The following is a 19,006-nucleotide window of genomic DNA, read 5'->3' on the forward strand; positions in this document are numbered from 1 at the left end:
TATACCCACAAACTTCATTGCAGCTATTGTTGGTGTGAACTGAATTCATAACAGAGTTCACCATGATGGCATGCACAGAGAGCTCAGGGAGCTCAGACTTGCTTGAGATATCATGGAACTGGAGAAGCAATATCTCCCCTAAGGTGTCTGATTAGGTACTAAAAGGCTTCTGTTTGAAATTATGGTACCTAAAAATGTGTCTGCACCATGCTGGTATAACTGTGTTTTTGTGGAAGAAGGAACCAACTGGTTATTGACAATAAATGCCTCTTTAATAGTGAATGTTAGTGACTTGGGAGAAAAAGTACCCAGGCTGCTGCTACTGTCAAAATGCAAACACTGATGTTACAATCTCACTTATAATACAACCCTGGCAGACTTACTCCCTGGCAGACTTGCTCCCCTAAGCCCATTGAAATCTATAGCCTCAAAGTACCCGTGTGGTACAGTGGTTAGAATGTGTAATGGACAAAGGGTGTACAATGACATAATCCACTGTGGGTACCCACTAGGGTTGTCAACCTCCAGGTGGGGCCTGGAGATCTCCCAGAAGTACAACTGTTCTCCAGAAGACAGAGATCAGTTTCTCTGGAGAAAATGGCTGCCTGGGAAGGTGAACTCTATGGCATTATACCCAGCTGAGGCCCCTCCCCAAAACCTGCCTTCCCCAGGCTCCTCCCCCAAATCTTCTGGAATTTCCCAACCAGGAGCTGGCAACCCTAGTACCTAAGGAACTAAAATAATGGCATAGGACTGCACTGAGAAGTGCAGATGACATGAATCAATAACGTATCCACTGCTCCCTCAAACCCTGCTGCATAAAGTGGCATATATCATCCTCCCCTTCATTTTATCCTCACAACAACAGCTGGTGCGATGGAGGTTAAAACTTCTCCCTGAGAGGCTAGTTTGCTACGTGAAGGGAGTTCTGATATTTGTAGAGCACCGACCAACATGATGCCCCTTATCAACGCAACCTGGTGTGGTGCCGTCTTGAATCCCTTGGTCTTCCAAGCTCATACCGTATGATGTGCCGATCAGCTTGTAAACATTTTCACATCTGAAGCCAAATGCCGAAAACGGCCTCCCTCTCCTGCTGATTTTGTTTTATTGGCACACAGAGATAGAGTTTGGAGACAGGAAACGGGAGGGCCCTCTCTGGAATTTGCAACCCAAAACACCTGCTTCATCGCCAGACTTCCAGGAAGAGGAAGAGAAACTATTTGCGAACATTTGCTTCAAATGGGGCCCCAAGCTGTGCATCTAATACAGTGTTGCATCTCCCAAACCATCTTTGCTCGTATGAATATTTATAGCTGCCAAACACTGATGTGAGCCTTCATGCTGGGCCAAGGGAATCTAACGGAGCCGGATCATTAATGGAAGAGTTAATTGGAGAGTCTCTGGACCTGCATATTGAAGAGGATTTTAATTGCACCAGTAATTAGTGCTCCACAGTCCTACAAGGGAGACATTGACAGCTCAGAGGTTAGGAAGCTGATGCAATCCCAGGGTGGTCAATGGCGTGGTGTTCGGCATCCCAATGGTACCCTGTAATGTAGCACATTGGGTAAGAAAGAAGGGAGAAAGAAAGAATAAGAAAAAGAGCACAAGTCTCGCTAATGGAGAACAACAATGAATACCCTTTAGGAGAGCCTGTCTTGCTGATATGTTCTTTGTGGTCGCTCTCAGTTTGTGGGTGGCATTATTTATTCTCTGCTTCTTTTGGTATGCAAGAGCAAGAAATAGCACTAATTGAAATAAACATCCCCCTTGGACAGTTCAATTCACAACTGGGCATAAGACTGAACTGTTTCCCCACCCCCACACCCCAAATTAGATTTTTCCAAGCCCAGATCTAAATTCTTGGCACTGTAATGCTTGCCTCAGAGTGAAAACCAGCACTGAGAGCCACTCAGGCTGATAGTCCAAGCTGGTAATTGTGAGAACATAAGAGAGGCCATTGCTGGATCAGACCAAGGCCCATCAAGTCCAGCAGTCTGTTCACACAGTGGCCAACCAGATGCCTCTAGCAAGTCCACAAACAAGATGACTGCAGCAACATTGTCCTGCCTGTGTTCCACAGCACCTAATATATTCGGCATGCTCCTCTGACCCTGGAGAGAATAGGTAAGCATTCATGACTAGTAACCATTTTGACTAGTAGCCATGGATAGCCTTCTCCTCCATGAACATGTCCACTCCCCTCTTAAAGCCCTCCAGGCTGGCAGCCATCACCACATCCTGGGGCAGGGAGTTCCACAATTTAACTATGCGTTGTGTGAAGAAATACTTCCTTTGATCTGTTTTGAATCTCTCACCCTCCAACTTCAGCAGATGACCCCACGTTCTAGTATTATGAGGGGAGAAAAGTTTCTCCCTGTCCACTGTCTCCATACCATGCATAATTTTATAGATCTCTATCATGTCTCCTGTTAACCACCTTCTTTCCAAGCTAAACAGCCCTAAGCGTTTTAACTGCACCTCATACTGGCAGTGGTGTTGCTAGATTTGAAGCCATAAATTCGGGGGTGGGGGGGAGAAACAGTTAGTTCGAGTTCAGTATGACCTTAGGCAGAGCATGAGAGGGAGGGCATCTTGATCATCTTCTGGGTATGGAGTAGGGATCACTGGGGGTGTGGGGGAGAGGTAGTTGTGAATTTCCTGAATTGTGCAGGGGGTTAGACAAGATGACCCTGGTGGTCCCTTCCATCTCTACGATTCTATGATTCTGTTCTAAAGAGTGTTAAAGCAATATAAGTGAATAGAATCATCAGGTATGGGAGCAGTATGGGCAGTGAGGACAGGGTTTCCTCCTTCATGCCTTCTTTGTGATCTTCGAGAGGTGTCCAGATAGTCACTCTTGACAAGAGAGCCCTGGACAAGATGGACCCAGCATTGTACTTCTGACCTCTGCTCTACACCCTAGTCCTTCACAAGCCATGCAAGAATAACGCCCTCCACCCTGTTTTTAAACTGATTAGTGTAGACCAGTGCTACCAATCCTCCCACCAACATACACATCCCTGAACTTTGAAATGGTGCAATCCAGGAAAGGGATGTGGAATGGCATGGTATGACTCAAATTCGCCAGCTCTCAGAAGCTAAGCAGGGGCAGTACTTGGATGTGGTACTCGGAAGACTCTGCAAAGGAAGACAATAGCAAACCACCCCTGCTTTTCACTTGCTTTGAAACCCCTTGCTTGAATCACCATGAGTTGTTTGTGACCAGACAGCACATAAGTACATACATACAACCCTTGAAAGACCATGCCATTGGCACATTTGAATAGGCTCAGAGAAACAAGTTCTTCCCAAAATTGCTTTGTCGCACAGAAATCAAATGCATTGGCATTCAGTGCCACAAGACGAATCGCAACCCCTTTACCTGCCGCATAGAGTGAGGCATTCTTGCTCGTGGCATTGCCCAGGTGGTTTCTGGCCACACAGTTGTACACGCCCTCATCTGATTTGCCCTTCTTCTGGCTGAATTGGAGGAAGAAGAGAGACCCGTCGGGCAGGAGGGTAGGCTGGGACGTAGCGTCATCTTCGGTTGTTTTCAAGCGCTCTCCGTTGCGATACCACTCAATTGTGGGTGCTGGATTTCCAGTGGCACGGCAGTTCAGGGTAGCAGGCTGGTTCTGACCAACCACCAGGTCAGAGGGGTGGTCAATGATTTGTGGTGCAAACTCTTCTGAACGGATCTTGGAACCTGGGAGAATGAACAAATGAATGAATTAGATCAGCACCATAATTCAGTTCAATTTACTCACTCACGATCCACCTGCTTTATGTTCCTTGTCTATCAGCAGTCCAGTGGTTGGTCCCACAGGATAGAGAGCTCTCAGTGGTGGCACCAAAACTACTCAGTAAAAATAGCTGAGCCAGGAAGCCCATGGTTCAGATCTTGCCTTACCTGTGACTGCAGGTGATCGTCTTAGGCAAGCCACATGGTCTCCCAGCCTCAGTTCCTTCCCATCTCTAATATGGGAATAATAATACTGTCCTACCTTATAGTGCTGTTGTAAAGATTACTGAAATAATGTGTGGGCTTTGAACAACCTAAAACAGTAGATAAATGCGAATATAATAACAACAGGAATAACAACAATAGCAACAATTATCATAGTCCCAGTTTGATATCGGGACAAAATAAACTGCAGTAGGAGGAAAGTTAGGGAGACCATCATTTACATATAGGCCAGCTACGGTTCCCTATATATAAGTTCTGGGACTCTATTTCATCTGCTTGCTTAGTTAAAATTTATGTTTTACACTCTAGTGATACCTTAGGAAATTGGGATATTGTTTTATATGACTTTTATAGGGCTATTTTAATGTTTAAATGGTTTTATTAATGAGATATTAGATTCTTTATAAGCCACTCTGAGCCCGGTCTTGGCCCGGGAGACAGGAGTAGTAAATTGAAACAATAAATAAATAATAAATAATAGGAGCAATACTATTAGTATTAGTAGAATTGTTACGGTGCAATCCAAAACATGTATATTCCAAGGGAAGTGAGGAGGAGGAGGAGAAGAAGATGAAGATGAAGAAGAAGAAGAAGAAGAATAAATAGAAGAAGAAGAAGAAGAAGAGTTGGTTTTTATATGCCGACTTTCTCTGCCACTTAAGGAAGAATCAAACTGGCTTACAATCACTTTCCCTTCCCCTCCCCACAACAGACACCCTGTGAGGTGGGTGGGGCTGAGAGAGTGTGACTGGCCCAAGGTCACCCAGCAGGCTTCGTGTGGAGGAGTGGGGAAACAAATCCAGTTCACCAGATTAGCCTCTGCCACTCATGCGGAGGAGTGGGGAATCGAACCCTGTTCTCCAGATCAGAATCCACCGCTCCAAACCACCGCTCTTAACCTCTACACCATGCTGGCTTGCTGGTTTAGCCTCCTTATCTCCTGGGTTTTTAAAAAAGGAGGAGATAACTTTCTTGTACTCCCGTCCATGATTTAAAGAACAAAATGCTGCTGATCTACACCTCCTGAGAATCCAGTCCATTCTCGTTGCAATAAACTGTGATTCTTTCTGAGCTTCCTGTGCAAAACATCCTGACATTGTCCCCTCCAAGGGGGATGGAAAGCCACAGACCTTCAGCCACAATGAATGGAAACTGCCAGCCGCTGGGTCCTGAGAGCCTTGCAGAAAACACAGGCAAAATATTTCAACAGACGCTGCGTTTCAGACTCCCCAAGCATTTATATTCTGCTGTCTTATGTCTCAGCAACAGCTATAGCAGACGGGAATGTATTCAGCTTCACACACAAAAAGTCTTTTCTAATGCACAGTTAAGGTAACACAAGGTTATATATACAAGGGGTTGCACTGTTTAATCACATTAACTGATTTCAAACATGCTGATGTCTAAAAAGATATACTAAACTCATTGTCTGATTTTACATTAAAACAAGTACTTATAAAAACTGTGGCGGAAATCTTCAGCTTTACTTTACTTACTTTTATTCTTACTACGGTAATTGACCAGACAATAATATTCATGTATATAAAACATTCAAGTGAAGACAAAAACAATTTTTGATAGGACAACACCAAAGGACGAATTCATGATAATAGTAAAACCATTTGGCCACTTGTATAATTCCAATAACAATAGAGTCAATAAATAAATTTGTAAAAGTTAAAATAAAAATAAAATCAGCTTAGAAGAAGCATTCTCTTCTAGGTAAGCAAGAGACGGGGTCATGTCTCTTCTAAGGCAATGCCAGGTAAAATCTACGCATGCATCACCAAATAACAAAGAAATGATGCTTTATTTCTTCAGGACAATTGTCCGATTGCATAAATGTATGTAGATGGAATTATCCAGCAAATCAGGCAAAACTCATATGCTCAACTAAACTTTCTTGAATCGAGAAACAGCCCAGTGAGTTCTGCCTTCTGAAACGTGATATGAAAAACTAAATCACAATAAACCAAGGCATTGTGTACTGCAGAATTCTCAGAAGAGAAGACACCCAGCCGGGACAGCATCAGTAGATGGTATCACTGGGCAGACGCTGTGGCCCCAGGATCCTAGGAGTGCCCCCCTGCACTCAGTAGCACTGTCACCTGCATTCTCTTTCTCTCTGAGTAGCAACTCTGGTGAGGGGCCCTCCTCTTTCCCTGGATGTCATCTTTTCTTAGAGACTCAGCATAGTATAGTAGTTAAAGAATCACACTAGGATCTGGGAGACCCAGGTTCAAATCCCTTCTCTACCATGGAAGCTTGCTGGATGACTTTGGGCCATCCAAAAACATACAAGTAATATAGAAAGAGCCCTGACCTGGATGGCCCAGGCTAGCCTGATCTCGTCAGATCTCAGAAGCTAAGCAGGGTCAGCCCTGGTTAGTATTTGGATGAGAGACTACCAAGGAAGTCCAGGGGTGCTGTGCAGAGGACGGCACTGGCAAACCCCAAAAGGGGTCGCCATAAGCCGGCTGCGACTTGAAGGCACTTTACACACACAATATAGAAAGAGCTTTAGGAAGGTATATCTCTGCCCTACCCCTTAGGCCAGAGGGAAGGAAGCTTGGTGTAGCCCATATCATCAGATCTCAGAAGCTAAGCATGGTCGGCACTTGGATGGGAGACCACCAAGGAAGACTCCGCAGAGGAAGGCAATGGTAGCCCACCCTCTGCTTCTCACTTGCCTTGAAAACCTCTTGTTGGGGTTACCATAGGTCGAGCGTGACCTGACAGCACTTTACATGCACCCTTACCCCTCCATTCCCATGTGTCACATTGTATGTGAGAAAATGAATGTACACGTGTGCCTCTGTGGGTCATTTCTGGCATTTCCGGCTTTTCAACAGTCGTTTCTCAAGAAACAAAGCATTTTTTCCTGTCCCTTTCATGTTAAGTGACTCACGTCGCTTCTCGGCCTTTTGGATGAGATCAAGTGTAGTGGAGTGGAGTGGCTCATGTTCCGAATGACTGCATTGGGCAGGTGACCCACAAGCCTACTAAAACCAGACCAGAGTCTAAATGGTTTTAATCCCATTGAAGTTATGCTAGTAGCAGTGTGGTGTAGTGGTTAAGAGCAGTGGTTTGGAGCAGTGGACTCAGATCTGGAGAGCCGGGTTTGATTCCCCACTCTTCCGCATGAGCGGTGGAGGCTAATCTGGTGAACTAGATTTGTTTCCCCACTCCTACACATGAAGCCAGCTGGGTGACCTTGGGCAAGTCACACTCTCTCAGCCCCACCTACCTCACAGGGTGTCTGTTGTGGGGAGGGGAAGGGAAGGTGATTGTAAGCCGGTTTGAGTCTCCCTTAAGTGGTAGAGAAAGTCGGCATATAAAAACCAACTCTTCTTCTTCTACCATGTATGTCATACTCATTCCCGTTGGCTCAGGTGATCAGTAATGGCAGCAGAATTGTTCTCAGAGGGATCAAGCCACATTTGGGTTCAGCACCTGCCAGCTCATCCCCTGGTTTTATTCTGGGTTCATCAATTAAGCAAAGCCAACTCCCTTCCTTTTCTCTCAGCCTGATGGAGGAAGCAATCAGAAAAAAAAAATGACTCTTTCCCTTTGGACCATCAAACTATACATGATGCTGGAGTTCTGTGACTCCAACTCCAGATGTGTAATTTGGCCCTAAAGGTATCCACGGAGGGCCCAGTTTGGATTGAGGTTGCAGCACTAGGAGTAGAGGGGTTAACTATTCCACCTGTGCCACGTCCCTAAAAAGAAACATTCCAGCTGGGACTTACAGCAGCAGTGGCATTTTCTCCTCTGAGACCCTGGAGAGCTGCTGCCAGCCACAACAGACAATGCCAGGAATGTCATCAGTGTTCCAAGTGCACAAAAGGGGTGTTTGTTCCTTTAATGAGGAATCTATCTCTTGGTGCTTGCTTGAACATTTGAAACTGTCCAATACCAAGTCACATCATCTGTCCTTCTAGCTCACTACTGTTTATTCTAACTGGGAACAGCTACATAAATGTTTCAGATGGAGACAGGACTTTCTCGAACACCTGCTACCAGAATCTTTAACTGGAGATACCAGGGATTGAACCTGGAACCTTCTACATGCATGGCAAGTATTCTCCCATGGGACCTCTTCACTTTTTCCATGCAGCTTGGATGTATTATACTTATCAATACATGCCATATTCATGCCTGTGAGCTTGAACCAATTCATTATCAAAATATACTTTGCAAATTTGCTACAGATGACCATAATCTAGAGCAGGGACTAGCAGGGTGGATTTTCCCCTTGAAGCAGCAAACCTCTGAGTCACAAATTGCTTTGAAAACTCAGAGAAAAAGCAGTTTGCTATAGGCTGCAAGGGGCTTCTTTTCAAGAATTAGATGCTCAAAGCCTCACAGGGCATTTAGATCTAACTGTGTCATTTTCTGGACCGAGGCATGTGGTGACCTGGAGGCTACTAATTTAAGAACCTGCCCAAACACATGAGAAATCCAAAGAAAGCAAACCTGGATCAAAAGAACCAAGCTTAGTGGGAAAGAAATTGGTTGCTTTGGGACAATCATATTTTGTATCACCGGCAGAGTCACTTTCTTTGGATCTCAAGGCCCAGCCATGTCTAAACTAGCCTGCATTACACGTACAATGATATTCATTATATCTGGAAAAAATGTCCCCAGCCAAATCTACTACACGAGCATATTTTGTAGCAGTAGGGAGAAAAGAAATACACACAGTGTACTCTACACACCTCACCTGCCATTCAATAAAATACAGTATTCATGAAACATTTTATACTCTGTGGAACTTGGATGCATAAGATCAGACTGTGCATCCAATTTGCAGAACAATACACGGGGATTCCTTTGGCACTGCTAACTTTCAGTGAAAGGCTACTTTCTGTTTATATATTTTTATGCATTTACATTATTAAGTCCATGCAGAAAATAGCAAGAACTCTAAAAAAAATTGGTGTGGGGACTTGGGAGGTCATTTCTAAAAAGAAGAAGATTGTTTTTTATATGCTGTCTTTCTCTACCACTTAAGGAAGAATCAAACCGGCTTACAATCACCTTCCCTTCCCCTCCCCACAACAGACACCCTGTGAGGTAGGTGGGACTGAGAGTGTGACTAACCCAAGGTCATCCAGCTGGCTTCATGTGTAGGAGTGGGGAATCAAACCCGGTTCTCCAGATCAGACTCCACTGCTCTAAACCACCACTCTTAACCACTACACCACGCTGGCTCTCAAAAGTAGCACTTCTGTGCGGGATGGTTCATATTTTTGGTGCAATATCTTCTTGCTGATGATTCCCCCAGATGCTGCTTGTGGGAGTGTGCAGCCAGTGCCTTAAGCAAAGCTCCCACAGGCTCTTTCAGGCCAGTCTTTACATATAAAAAATGGCATTATTTTAACAGTCCCCTTCACAAAGAAATCCTTTGCAAGCTCCTTCCCTTCCGGGATGACACATCGCTGATGCTCTGCTCAGCAAAAGCCGGTCCTGTCTTGTCTTCAAAGTCAGGTCAGTGTTTGTTCTTTAAGATCAAAATATATTTGAAAAGCATGATTGCTCTATGATATTGTCTCTTTCAACAGTTCAACCTTAGCAGCCGACCAGTACAGCACAGCAGGCTGAGCCCTTGTTTGGCACAGGCATTTCCTTGGCTACACACTAGAGAAAAGATGTATCTACTGCATACTTAGAGATTTAACTGCTACGGCCCCAGGGGAAGCAGTCGAACTCTGCAGGACGACCGTTCACACCAGCACCATTTTATCAAGGCATCTCCAAAAGACCCAAAAACAACACCCCCAAAAACCCGACTGGGTGGGATTGTGTTCTATCCTGGGCAGGGACCAGAAAACAGGGATTGTCCCTGGTAAATAGGCACAACTTGAGTATTGGAACTAAGTTCCATTGGTTTTACAGCCAAGTAAATATGCTTAGGATTGCAGCCCAAGATTCCTGAGGAAGAGGAATCTAGCCCACAAAAGCTTCTGTCAGAATCAATCACTTAGTTTTTGAAGTGAGACTATAGTCCTTTTCGGTTTCACTGCAACACGTTTAAACAGCTCCCCGTTTTAAATGCCTCTCCTCCACTTGGGGAAATCTGCCCTATCGATTGCATCTGAGATTCTTCCATTCTGGTCACTCACCTTCCAATAAGAGGAAAGCCGCCCACACCAATAGTCTCTGCAATGCGATGCGCACTCCTGACATGCCTATCCAGTTGCTCCAATGGCTGCTTTAGAGAACTTGGCGTCCGAGGAGATTGACCTGACCCCAGTTTCAGTTTAGGAGGAAGGCCTTTTGTCTCTGGCTCCAATGCACACATACACACACAGGTTTGTTGAGTCAAAAGATTTCATCAACCAGTTCCTTCCCTCTTGGACTGTTCAGAGAGTACCGAAGGGAGTGGACTTGCATTCAGGGGCTTCCTCTCCTCACATCAGCTCCGAGACAGGGAGTATACACCAACCTTCCTGTTTCCTACTACATCACCAGAGCACTGGAATCCGGCCCCTCCTAAGTCAAGACAAACAAGTTGTCTTGCCCAGGAATGTTGGTTTTTCTATCACCCCCCCCTCCCTCACTGCTCCCTTTCCTTCCATTATATCTATTTCACCCCTCCCTGTGTGCAAAGACAATGCTCCAAAAATATGAGGGTATTTCTCATATGATTGAACAGGAATGAAATGACCAGGTTTGATTTAGCTTTGAGTTGCTCCAGAAGCAGGGAAGGGGGAGTAAATGAAATAAACTCTATTCAAGGACAGCAGTGTGATACCATTTGATTGGGAACAACCAAGTCTCAAAGTAGTGTGCAAACTTTCAATCTCCGCAGAACCATCAGGACAGATGTTGAATACAAAAAAAAAAAAGGAATGTTTGCGGAATCTTAAAAGATAATCCAGGTTGTCCTGGCAGCTTCATTAGACTTAATTGCCCTCCCCCTTTTGGTCCTAATAAAAGAATATTATAATGGTGTTGCTTTTGGCATTTTTCTATGGATAAATGAGGTTATCTATGATCTTTGTCTATATACCAGGTGCAGCCCAGCCCAGTTTTCTATATATCAGCAGAGGAAAATAAAGTGAAGAAATTTGTGATGAGCTCACAAAATGAGCAAGTAACTTCTGTACTATCTGAATATCAAAGCATTGTTGAGCTATTAATATCAAAGAATACCCTTCTCTCCAATCCAAACAATGTTTGCATTTTAAAGCACATGTGCCATTTGATTACCATGCAGCATTTCAGAACTAAAGCTTCCAAACCTCCAAGTTCCTGACATGATATGAGAACTGAGAAATCCAATTCTTATATTAGACAGAACAGTCCTGCAGATGCTTCCACATCATAGATTCATAGAATTATAGAGTTGGAAGGGGCCCCACAGACCGTCTAGTCCAACCCCCTGCTCAATACAGGATCAGCCTAGAGCATCCCTAACAAATGTTCATCCAGCTGGTGCTTGAAGACTGCCAGAGAGGGGGAGCTCACCACCTCCCTAGGAAGCAAATTCCACTGCTGAACTATTATCAGTGTAAAAAAAAAATCCTAATGTCCGGCCGGTACCTTTCTACCCAGAATTTATACCCATTATCGTGAGTCCTATCTTCTGCTGTCAACAGGAACAGCTCCCTGCCCTCCTCTAAGTGACAGCCTTTCAAATACTTAAACAGAGCAATTATGCCCCCCCAACCTCCTCTTTCCTAGACTAAACATTCCCAACCCCCTCAGCCTTTCCTTGTAGGGCTTGGTCTCCAGGCCCCTGATCATCCTCATCGCTCTGCTCTGTACCTACTCCCTTCTGTCCACATCCTTTTTGAAGTGAGGCCTCCAGAACTTCACGTGGCCCTGGCATTTGTAGTACACGTATGCACATTACACTGCAAATGCATTACAACCACTAGCTCAGTTTTGCATGCTAATGAGCATAACACTGTTAAAGCTTTATTGTGGGGGAGAAGACAATCGGAGCAGGGAAGGGTGGGTGCGCTTAACTCTTTCCCCACCTACCCCTTCTCTGCTCCAAACTGTTCCTCCCAAATGTTCTCTCTGCCCACCCCCACACCATTTCAAGGATTTCAAAAATGTGCTTGCAGCTGTAAACACCAGGTTAGAATCCTGTAGAAGCATATGCAGCTGGTTGGATGATTTGGAGCAGAGAAAGAACGGGTTAAGGTTAAACAGGTTTTTTTAAAGGCAATTGGGATTTCATTACCTGCTTGTGCGTATAATGCTTGGCTAGTCCTGAAGCGTGCACATATGCCACTAACCCACGAGTCCTAGGCTATTAAATGGGGGGAGAGAAAACAAAGGGACAAGACCATTTGCCCCTCCCAAAGCTTAAGTCTTAATAGCTGAGTGCTGTAGATAACAGATGAGCTTTTGCACAGGGACCGGGCTCAAATTATTGAGTTCCACCTCCAGACCTCCTCTGGGCAAGCCCCGAATTCTTTTTGTTACAAAGTTGGCAATACTGATGTATTAACAACAACAAAAGGGGGCTCAATTGAATGTATGTTTGTTTTTCTGGCATATTTCAACTGAGGCAGCTGTCCAAGAGGATGGATTGTTTTGTTTTGTTCTGCCTGTAAAATTCTGGACATTAGTCAACTTTGTTGTTAGTAGGGTTAGCTGGAGATCTCCTGCTATTACAACTGATCTCCAGCCGATAAAGATCAGTTCCCCTGGAGAAAGTGGCCACTTTGGCCATTGGACTCTATGGCATTGAAGTCCCTCCCCTCCCCAAATCCCGCACTCTTCAGGCTCCGCCCCAGAACCTCCTGCCGGTGGCAAAGAGGGACCTAGCAACCCTAGTTGTTAGAGAGGGCTACTGAAGAACGTGCAGCATTCCAATAGCTTCTCTACAATTGACGAGGAATATTTCCAATAACTAACAGGTTGGGATCATAAAAACTCGTTTTTATTTGCCCTAAAACCTGGGCCTACCCAGAGGGATTCTATTCACTTTTCTTCAAGCAAGAGATACTCCTTGCCCTGTTCCCTGCCACCACACCACAATCTCCTTTTGGAAGTTCCTTCAGTTCCAAAAGCAGTTTGCCGTGTTGGGAAACCCAGACCCCTCTTGGGTAGACAGAGCTACTTGTGCAGTCCTTGGGGTCCTGCTATTGCCTGGTTGTGACACAATGCCTTGCAAATCGCCAGAGTTTCTCAAGGGAGTACGGATGGACAATAGCAGGATGTTGTACAAATGGCAGGATATGTTGGGATAAACCTGAACACAAATACAAATGAGGAGAAGCAGATGGAACCTCAAAAGGGCAGAGTCATACATTAAAAGACCTGTGCAGAACTAGCTATTATCTGGACAGTTGGCAAACGCACGGTCTCACGTGTTGGCAAAGATAACGGGATTATATGGGTGAATACGTGAACCCGCCTTATTTTCAATCAGATCACTGGTCCATCAAGGTCAGTATTGTCAACTCAGACTGGCAGCAGCTCGCCAGGGTCTCAGACTAGGGTTGCCTGGTCCCTCTTCAGCCCTGGCGGGAGGTTTTTGGGGTGGAGCCTGAGGTGGGCTCAGTTCCCCTGGAGAAAATGGCCACTTTGGCAATTGGACTCTATGGCCCCCTCGGAGGTATTAAAGGGCAGGTTTAAAAATATCCCCTTTGGAAAAAGAATATGTTTATGCGGTTTGAGTCAACATGATACACTTCAGCATATATTTATAAATTGTCTTCTGCATGATGGCCCTCGTAAGAAAACAATTTTACCTTAATAAAATGAAATCTAGCCACGAAACTGCCATATGCCGGTTTTTAATGAACGACTCTATCCCTGAAGTCACTTTAAAGGTGGCAGAATATTTGACGGAAGTTGTCAAGTCTAGGATCAAAGCTTAAATTATATCTATATGGGAAATGTATGGAATGAGAATTCTTGTGTACCGTCTATGCTATATCTCTGAGAATATGCCAATAAAGGTCATTTGATTTGATTTGATTTGATTTGATTCTATGGCATTGAAGCCCCTCCCCAAACCCTGCCCTCCTCAGGCTCCGCCCCGAAAACCTCCCGCCATTGGCGAAGGGGAATCTGGCAACCCTAAAATAACCTTAGGTGGAGTGCTCCAAATGGGGCCCCACCCAGGATATAATCTTGAATATGTGATGCTAAACTCTTTAAAAAAACTTTTCGCAAATGGGGTAATGGGAACTATGGTGGAGAAGGGATGAGCTCTTGCATCTTACTGCTGGGGATTCTTAAAAGTCCTTGGCCACAAAGCCAACCCTAAGAAGTAAGATTGTTGGCTAGTTGGATCTAGGGTTGCCAGGTCTCTCTTCGCCACCAGTGGGGGGTTTTGGGGGCAGCACCTGAAGACAACGGGGTTTGGGGAGGGGAGGCACTTCAATGCCATAGAGTCCAATTGCCAAAGCGGCCATTTTCTCCAGGGGAATTGATCTTTATCGTCTGGAGAACAGTTGTAATAGCAGGAGATCTCCAGCTAGTACCTGGAGGTTGTATCAAAGAATAGTACAAGGCTCTCTTATGATAAACTATATATATTGACAATCAAAACATACATACAGGGTTTATCACACATCCATTGGGAAACTGGTAAGAACGCATAGGGATGTGATCGCTGTGTGCTATAGGTCTCTTTCTCTCTCACGTACAGGGAAAGAAAATTCACTATGAAGCATGAAATATGTTATTGTTTTGACCAGTTACACATGCATTTGATATGAGTGGTTTCAGGCTGCAGTATGTACAAGAAGCCATAAGATGGCACTTTGGAGTTAGCACAAGAACGGTAGCAGCTACTTAGCATGGTACCAGTAGGACATCCCAAAGAGGTCCTGCTGCCTAACTGCATCAGCTGGTTCAGCCTCTCCCAGCGTCACAGGAAAGGCTGAATAATAGAACAGCAGCAAGATTCAGAACATTGGCATATCTGTCAGGCATTTTGCGCCTTTCCACCATCATCATAGTGATAAAAATAAGCTATATAAAACTTGATCACTGATACTGACATATGTAGCTGAGAACAAGACAGGCATATTTTTTTGTAATTTCTATTTTTTTTTTTTTTACAAATTACAGTTTATTGAGGAACTACATATTAGCATACCACAAAAGCATAATGAAATCCAGCCCAATGTTGTTCATTTAAGCTTCTATAGTTAATCCAACAATCCCCGACACGCAGGAGAATCCTGTTTCCCGTATATTAGGTTTGCAAATTAAGACCCAAGCACTCTAGGCGCAAGGCTCTGTCTTTGTTGTACCCTGGCATTCGCTATCAGCAGCCAAGAGCTACAAGAAGCACAAGGCATACGCAAACCCCGGCATTGGCATCCAGATTCGCATTTCAAGGGCCTGTGCTCTTTTATCCATGTGACATTAAAAACCTTCCGTCCAGTTCAGCAGAAGTCAATGGTAAGACCATCAGATCCTTTTGTGGGAAGTCACATGAGTTCCCTCAAGTCTCTTCCATCCCGGCCTGTGCTCCACAAAGGCTGCGATTCTATATTCACAACACACAGCAAGCTGGCGTGCTAGAATTTTGCTCTTGAAAACATGACTTAGCAAACGAGCACCTTCAGCAAAACGTGACGATTTACAAGAATGAAGCAATTACACCAGATCTTCCCTTTTCATCTCAACTCCTGCCCACAACACAGATTGTGAGACAGGGACTTTACGTTTGCAATTTCATTAGCCAATGGAGGATTCTTCACATTACTACCTTATCATCTTCTAAAGTGCAAATGGGTAACCTTTTCGGATTCAGTCATGAAGTAGTTTGTCGTGGAAACCGTGTGTGTGTGTGTGTGTGTGTGTGTGTGTGTGTGTGTATAAAGCACTGTCAAGTCACAGCTGACTTATGGCAACCCAGTAGGGTTTTCAAGGCAAGAAACTAACAGAGGTGGTTTGCCATTGCCTTCCTCTGCATAGCGACCCTATTATTCCTTGAAGGTTGCCCATCCAAGTACTAAACAGGGCCAACCCTGCTTAGTTTCTGAGATCTGACGAGAGCCGGTTAGCCTAGACCATCCAGGTCAGGGCCAGCTGTGAGGAGGGAAGGACAAATTGGATTGGGACCGTAGGTGCCAGAGCAGGGGGGTTTAGCTCTTTCCCCCATGTCATTCTCTCCATGTGAATCACCCTTTGCTGGAATAAAATTATGGGAGGCCATGTTTTCCCCAGTAGGCTAAACAGCAGTTTGGGGTAATAATGGAAAATAATGGAATATTAGAGGCTCTGCTTATTTTGAAGAATTACAAGCATTCTGACAGGCAGGAGCCAGGGTAATTAACTCAATCACTTTGCTTTTTTACTTCCGCAGTATGCACAAAGCATTTATTTCTTTGATTACTAGGGCTGAAATTGCAGATTAATTTAAGTCACTGAGCATAAACACAGGGGAGATAAGTGCACCTTAAAGCCAGGGGCATTGCACCATACAACCTTCTTGACAGCATGTTTGCGTTTCAAATATCTGGACAGTGTGGCCTCTGCTGGTCAATGGACACATTAATCAAGCTCTGCACGAATGAGGTAATTGCAGACGCTGTATATGCCCCAAGATAGCCCGATCTGGTCAGACCTCAGAAGCTAAGCAGAGTTGGCCCTATTTAGTATTTGGATGGGAGACCACCAAGAAAGTCCAGGATTGTTGTGCAGGCAATGGCAATCCACCTCTGTCCTTCTATGGCCTTGAAAACCCTACAGGGTCACCATGAATCAGCTGCGACTTGACAGCATTTTATACAAACATGCAAACAGGGATGACTTATTTTTGGCAGTTAGATACTTCCCCCTTACCTAGGGTTACCAACCTCCAGGTGGGGGGGCTGGAGATCTCCAGGGATGACAACTGATTTCCAGATGACAGAGATTAGTTCCCCTGGAGAAAATGGCTGCTGTGGAAGGTGGACTTTATGGGGTTATGCCCCAAACCCTGCCCTTCCTAGGCTCCACCTCCAAAATCTTCAGGTATTTCCCAAGTGGGACTTGGCAACTCTTTACCATGGTACAGGCAACCAGATCATTTCCACCTTGAAAAGAGTAAGATTCCCCCACCCCAATCCCAAAGTCAGACCGCACGAGGACATAAGAGCAGCCCTACTGGATCAGACCAAGGGGGTCTCTACTCAAATATCCTGTTTCCCACAGTGGCCAGCCAAATGTCTACAAGTGGGGCAAGCCTCCTCCTCCTATTTCCCCAGCCTCTACACTGCCTCTGGACATGAAGGTTCCATTTGGTTATCTTGGCTAATAGCTGCTGACTCTCCTCCGTGGATTTGTCTAACCCTCTTTTAAGGGCCATCTCTGCTCTTGACTATCACCATCTCCTGTGGAATTCTCTAGAACCCGTTTCGGTATCCAGCCCATCCTTACAGGAATTTGTCTTTTAAAAGTCATGTAATTCATTCCAGCTGTCATGCCCAGTTCAGTGGTTGAGCACCAGGGCAATTTGCAGGAACAGAAGATGCTAAATAATCCTCTTTCATCTAATAATGGAGCTCAGGGACTTATGAGATGGGAATAAATAACACCCCCCCCAAAAAAAAAAAAAATTCAGAGCGTTTGAAGGGTCAGCCTCAACATCCAAACCAAAGGCAAGGAAGAATAAAGAGACACAATTGTCTGCTCATTGACTTTCGAAGCAGAGCCGTGACCTCTAGGAAATGTGTTAGTGAATAGTGAATGCAAGGGGAGGGGAGGACGGCCCAGGGACAAAAAGAAATCCACTCCGCATAGCCTAGTTCTCTTTGTTCTGCATATTATGATAATGACACCTTTCCTTTCCCATTCTGTAGATACTGGTCATTATTTCGGTGTATGGAAACAGAAAACTTGGCTTTACAGGAAATTCTATTGGGGAGGGGGGGGATAACACTAAACTTCGCAACACTCATATGCCTTCTCTTGCCTGAAAAGCTAAAACAGCTGCTCAGGCGTTTTCAGCTGGGAGGGAGTCCACGCTCATCTCATTTGCAAGTTACATGTGGATGACAGGCACCGATCCATCTTCGCAAACCCACTTAAAAATACATATGAGTGGCACAAGAGGTATACTTCCCACTGGATCATTTCCTGGTGAACGGTGCCCAGTTTGATTAGCAGTTCTCTGTTTATTTAGATCTTTATATCCAGTTTTCCATCTCCAATGGGGACCCAAAGCAGTTCACATCATTCTCTCCCCCTTCGTTTTATCCTCACAACAACAACCTTATGAGGTAGCCTAGGCTATAAGCATGTGACTGGTCTAAGGTCCCCCAGCAAGCTTCTGTGGCAGAGTAGGGACTCAAACCTGGCTATCCTAGATCCTCATCCTTCACTCTTGTCACAACACCACACTGGCTCACCTCCGCCTGCCTTAGGGTGCTTCTTTCTTTTCCATGCTTCTTTTCCTAAATTGTAACATCTTTGGGGCGGAGACTGTCTTGAATAATGCAGGAAAGGCACCAACACATAAACTTATGTTTGGTGTAATCAAAAGATCCTTTGCTCCTCTGGTTATCCTTGGTTATTCTTCCCTAGTGCATCTCCTTTACATTCTGCCTTCCGCATGCTCTGATGAAAAACAACTATTCTGATTAAACAAAGTCTGTTTCAGAGCCTTACATGATGAAGGTGCATCATTCTCTTTCCCTACAGCCTCATTTCCAGCTACCATGGACTGGCGGATGTGGAATGCCTAGGAAGTTATAGCTGCCACGCTCCCCCCTCCCACTGCCACATTTCCTAGGATGGTCTAACATCATCATCCCGAATTCTGCCCTTAAAACTGAAAATGCGCCACACACACAGGTGCGGGTATGCGTGACATCATGCCCATCAGTAGGCAGTTTTGGAGTCTCAGGACCCAACGTAACTTGGTAAAAAAGGGTGCTTACCTCTTAGCCTGTGCCTGTGCCTAGGTTGGCGGTACTGCCGGAGCTGCCGGGTCTGCCTGCTCGGCACCTGCGAGCCCCTCCTCTCTTGCTCTGCCAGGCAGGTGCAGTGGCATTGACATCTCTGAGACCCCCAAACCCAAGGGAGGGACGCGAAACTCAGCAAGAGAACCCTGAGCAGCAT

The 19,006-nt window shown here is 45.1% G+C and overlaps 1 protein-coding gene across 1 annotated transcript in view; it reads right to left on the minus strand.

Annotated features, from left to right (window-relative positions):
- The window catches only part of ROBO4 (roundabout guidance receptor 4), an 81,674-nt gene extending 62,668 nt beyond the window's left edge, over nt 1-19,006 (minus strand). The window contains exons 1-2 of the mRNA XM_056860882.1: nt 18,826-19,006; nt 3,389-3,712 (exon numbers count right to left, since the gene is read on the minus strand). Coding sequence (XP_056716860.1) covers nt 3,389-3,712; nt 18,826-19,006 — 505 coding nt within the window. The remainder of the gene's footprint in view (nt 1-3,388; nt 3,713-18,825) is intronic.

Source organism: Euleptes europaea, chromosome 14 (assembly GCF_029931775.1).
Source record: "Euleptes europaea isolate rEulEur1 chromosome 14, rEulEur1.hap1, whole genome shotgun sequence".
Lineage (NCBI taxonomy): Eukaryota > Metazoa > Chordata > Lepidosauria > Squamata > Sphaerodactylidae > Euleptes > Euleptes europaea.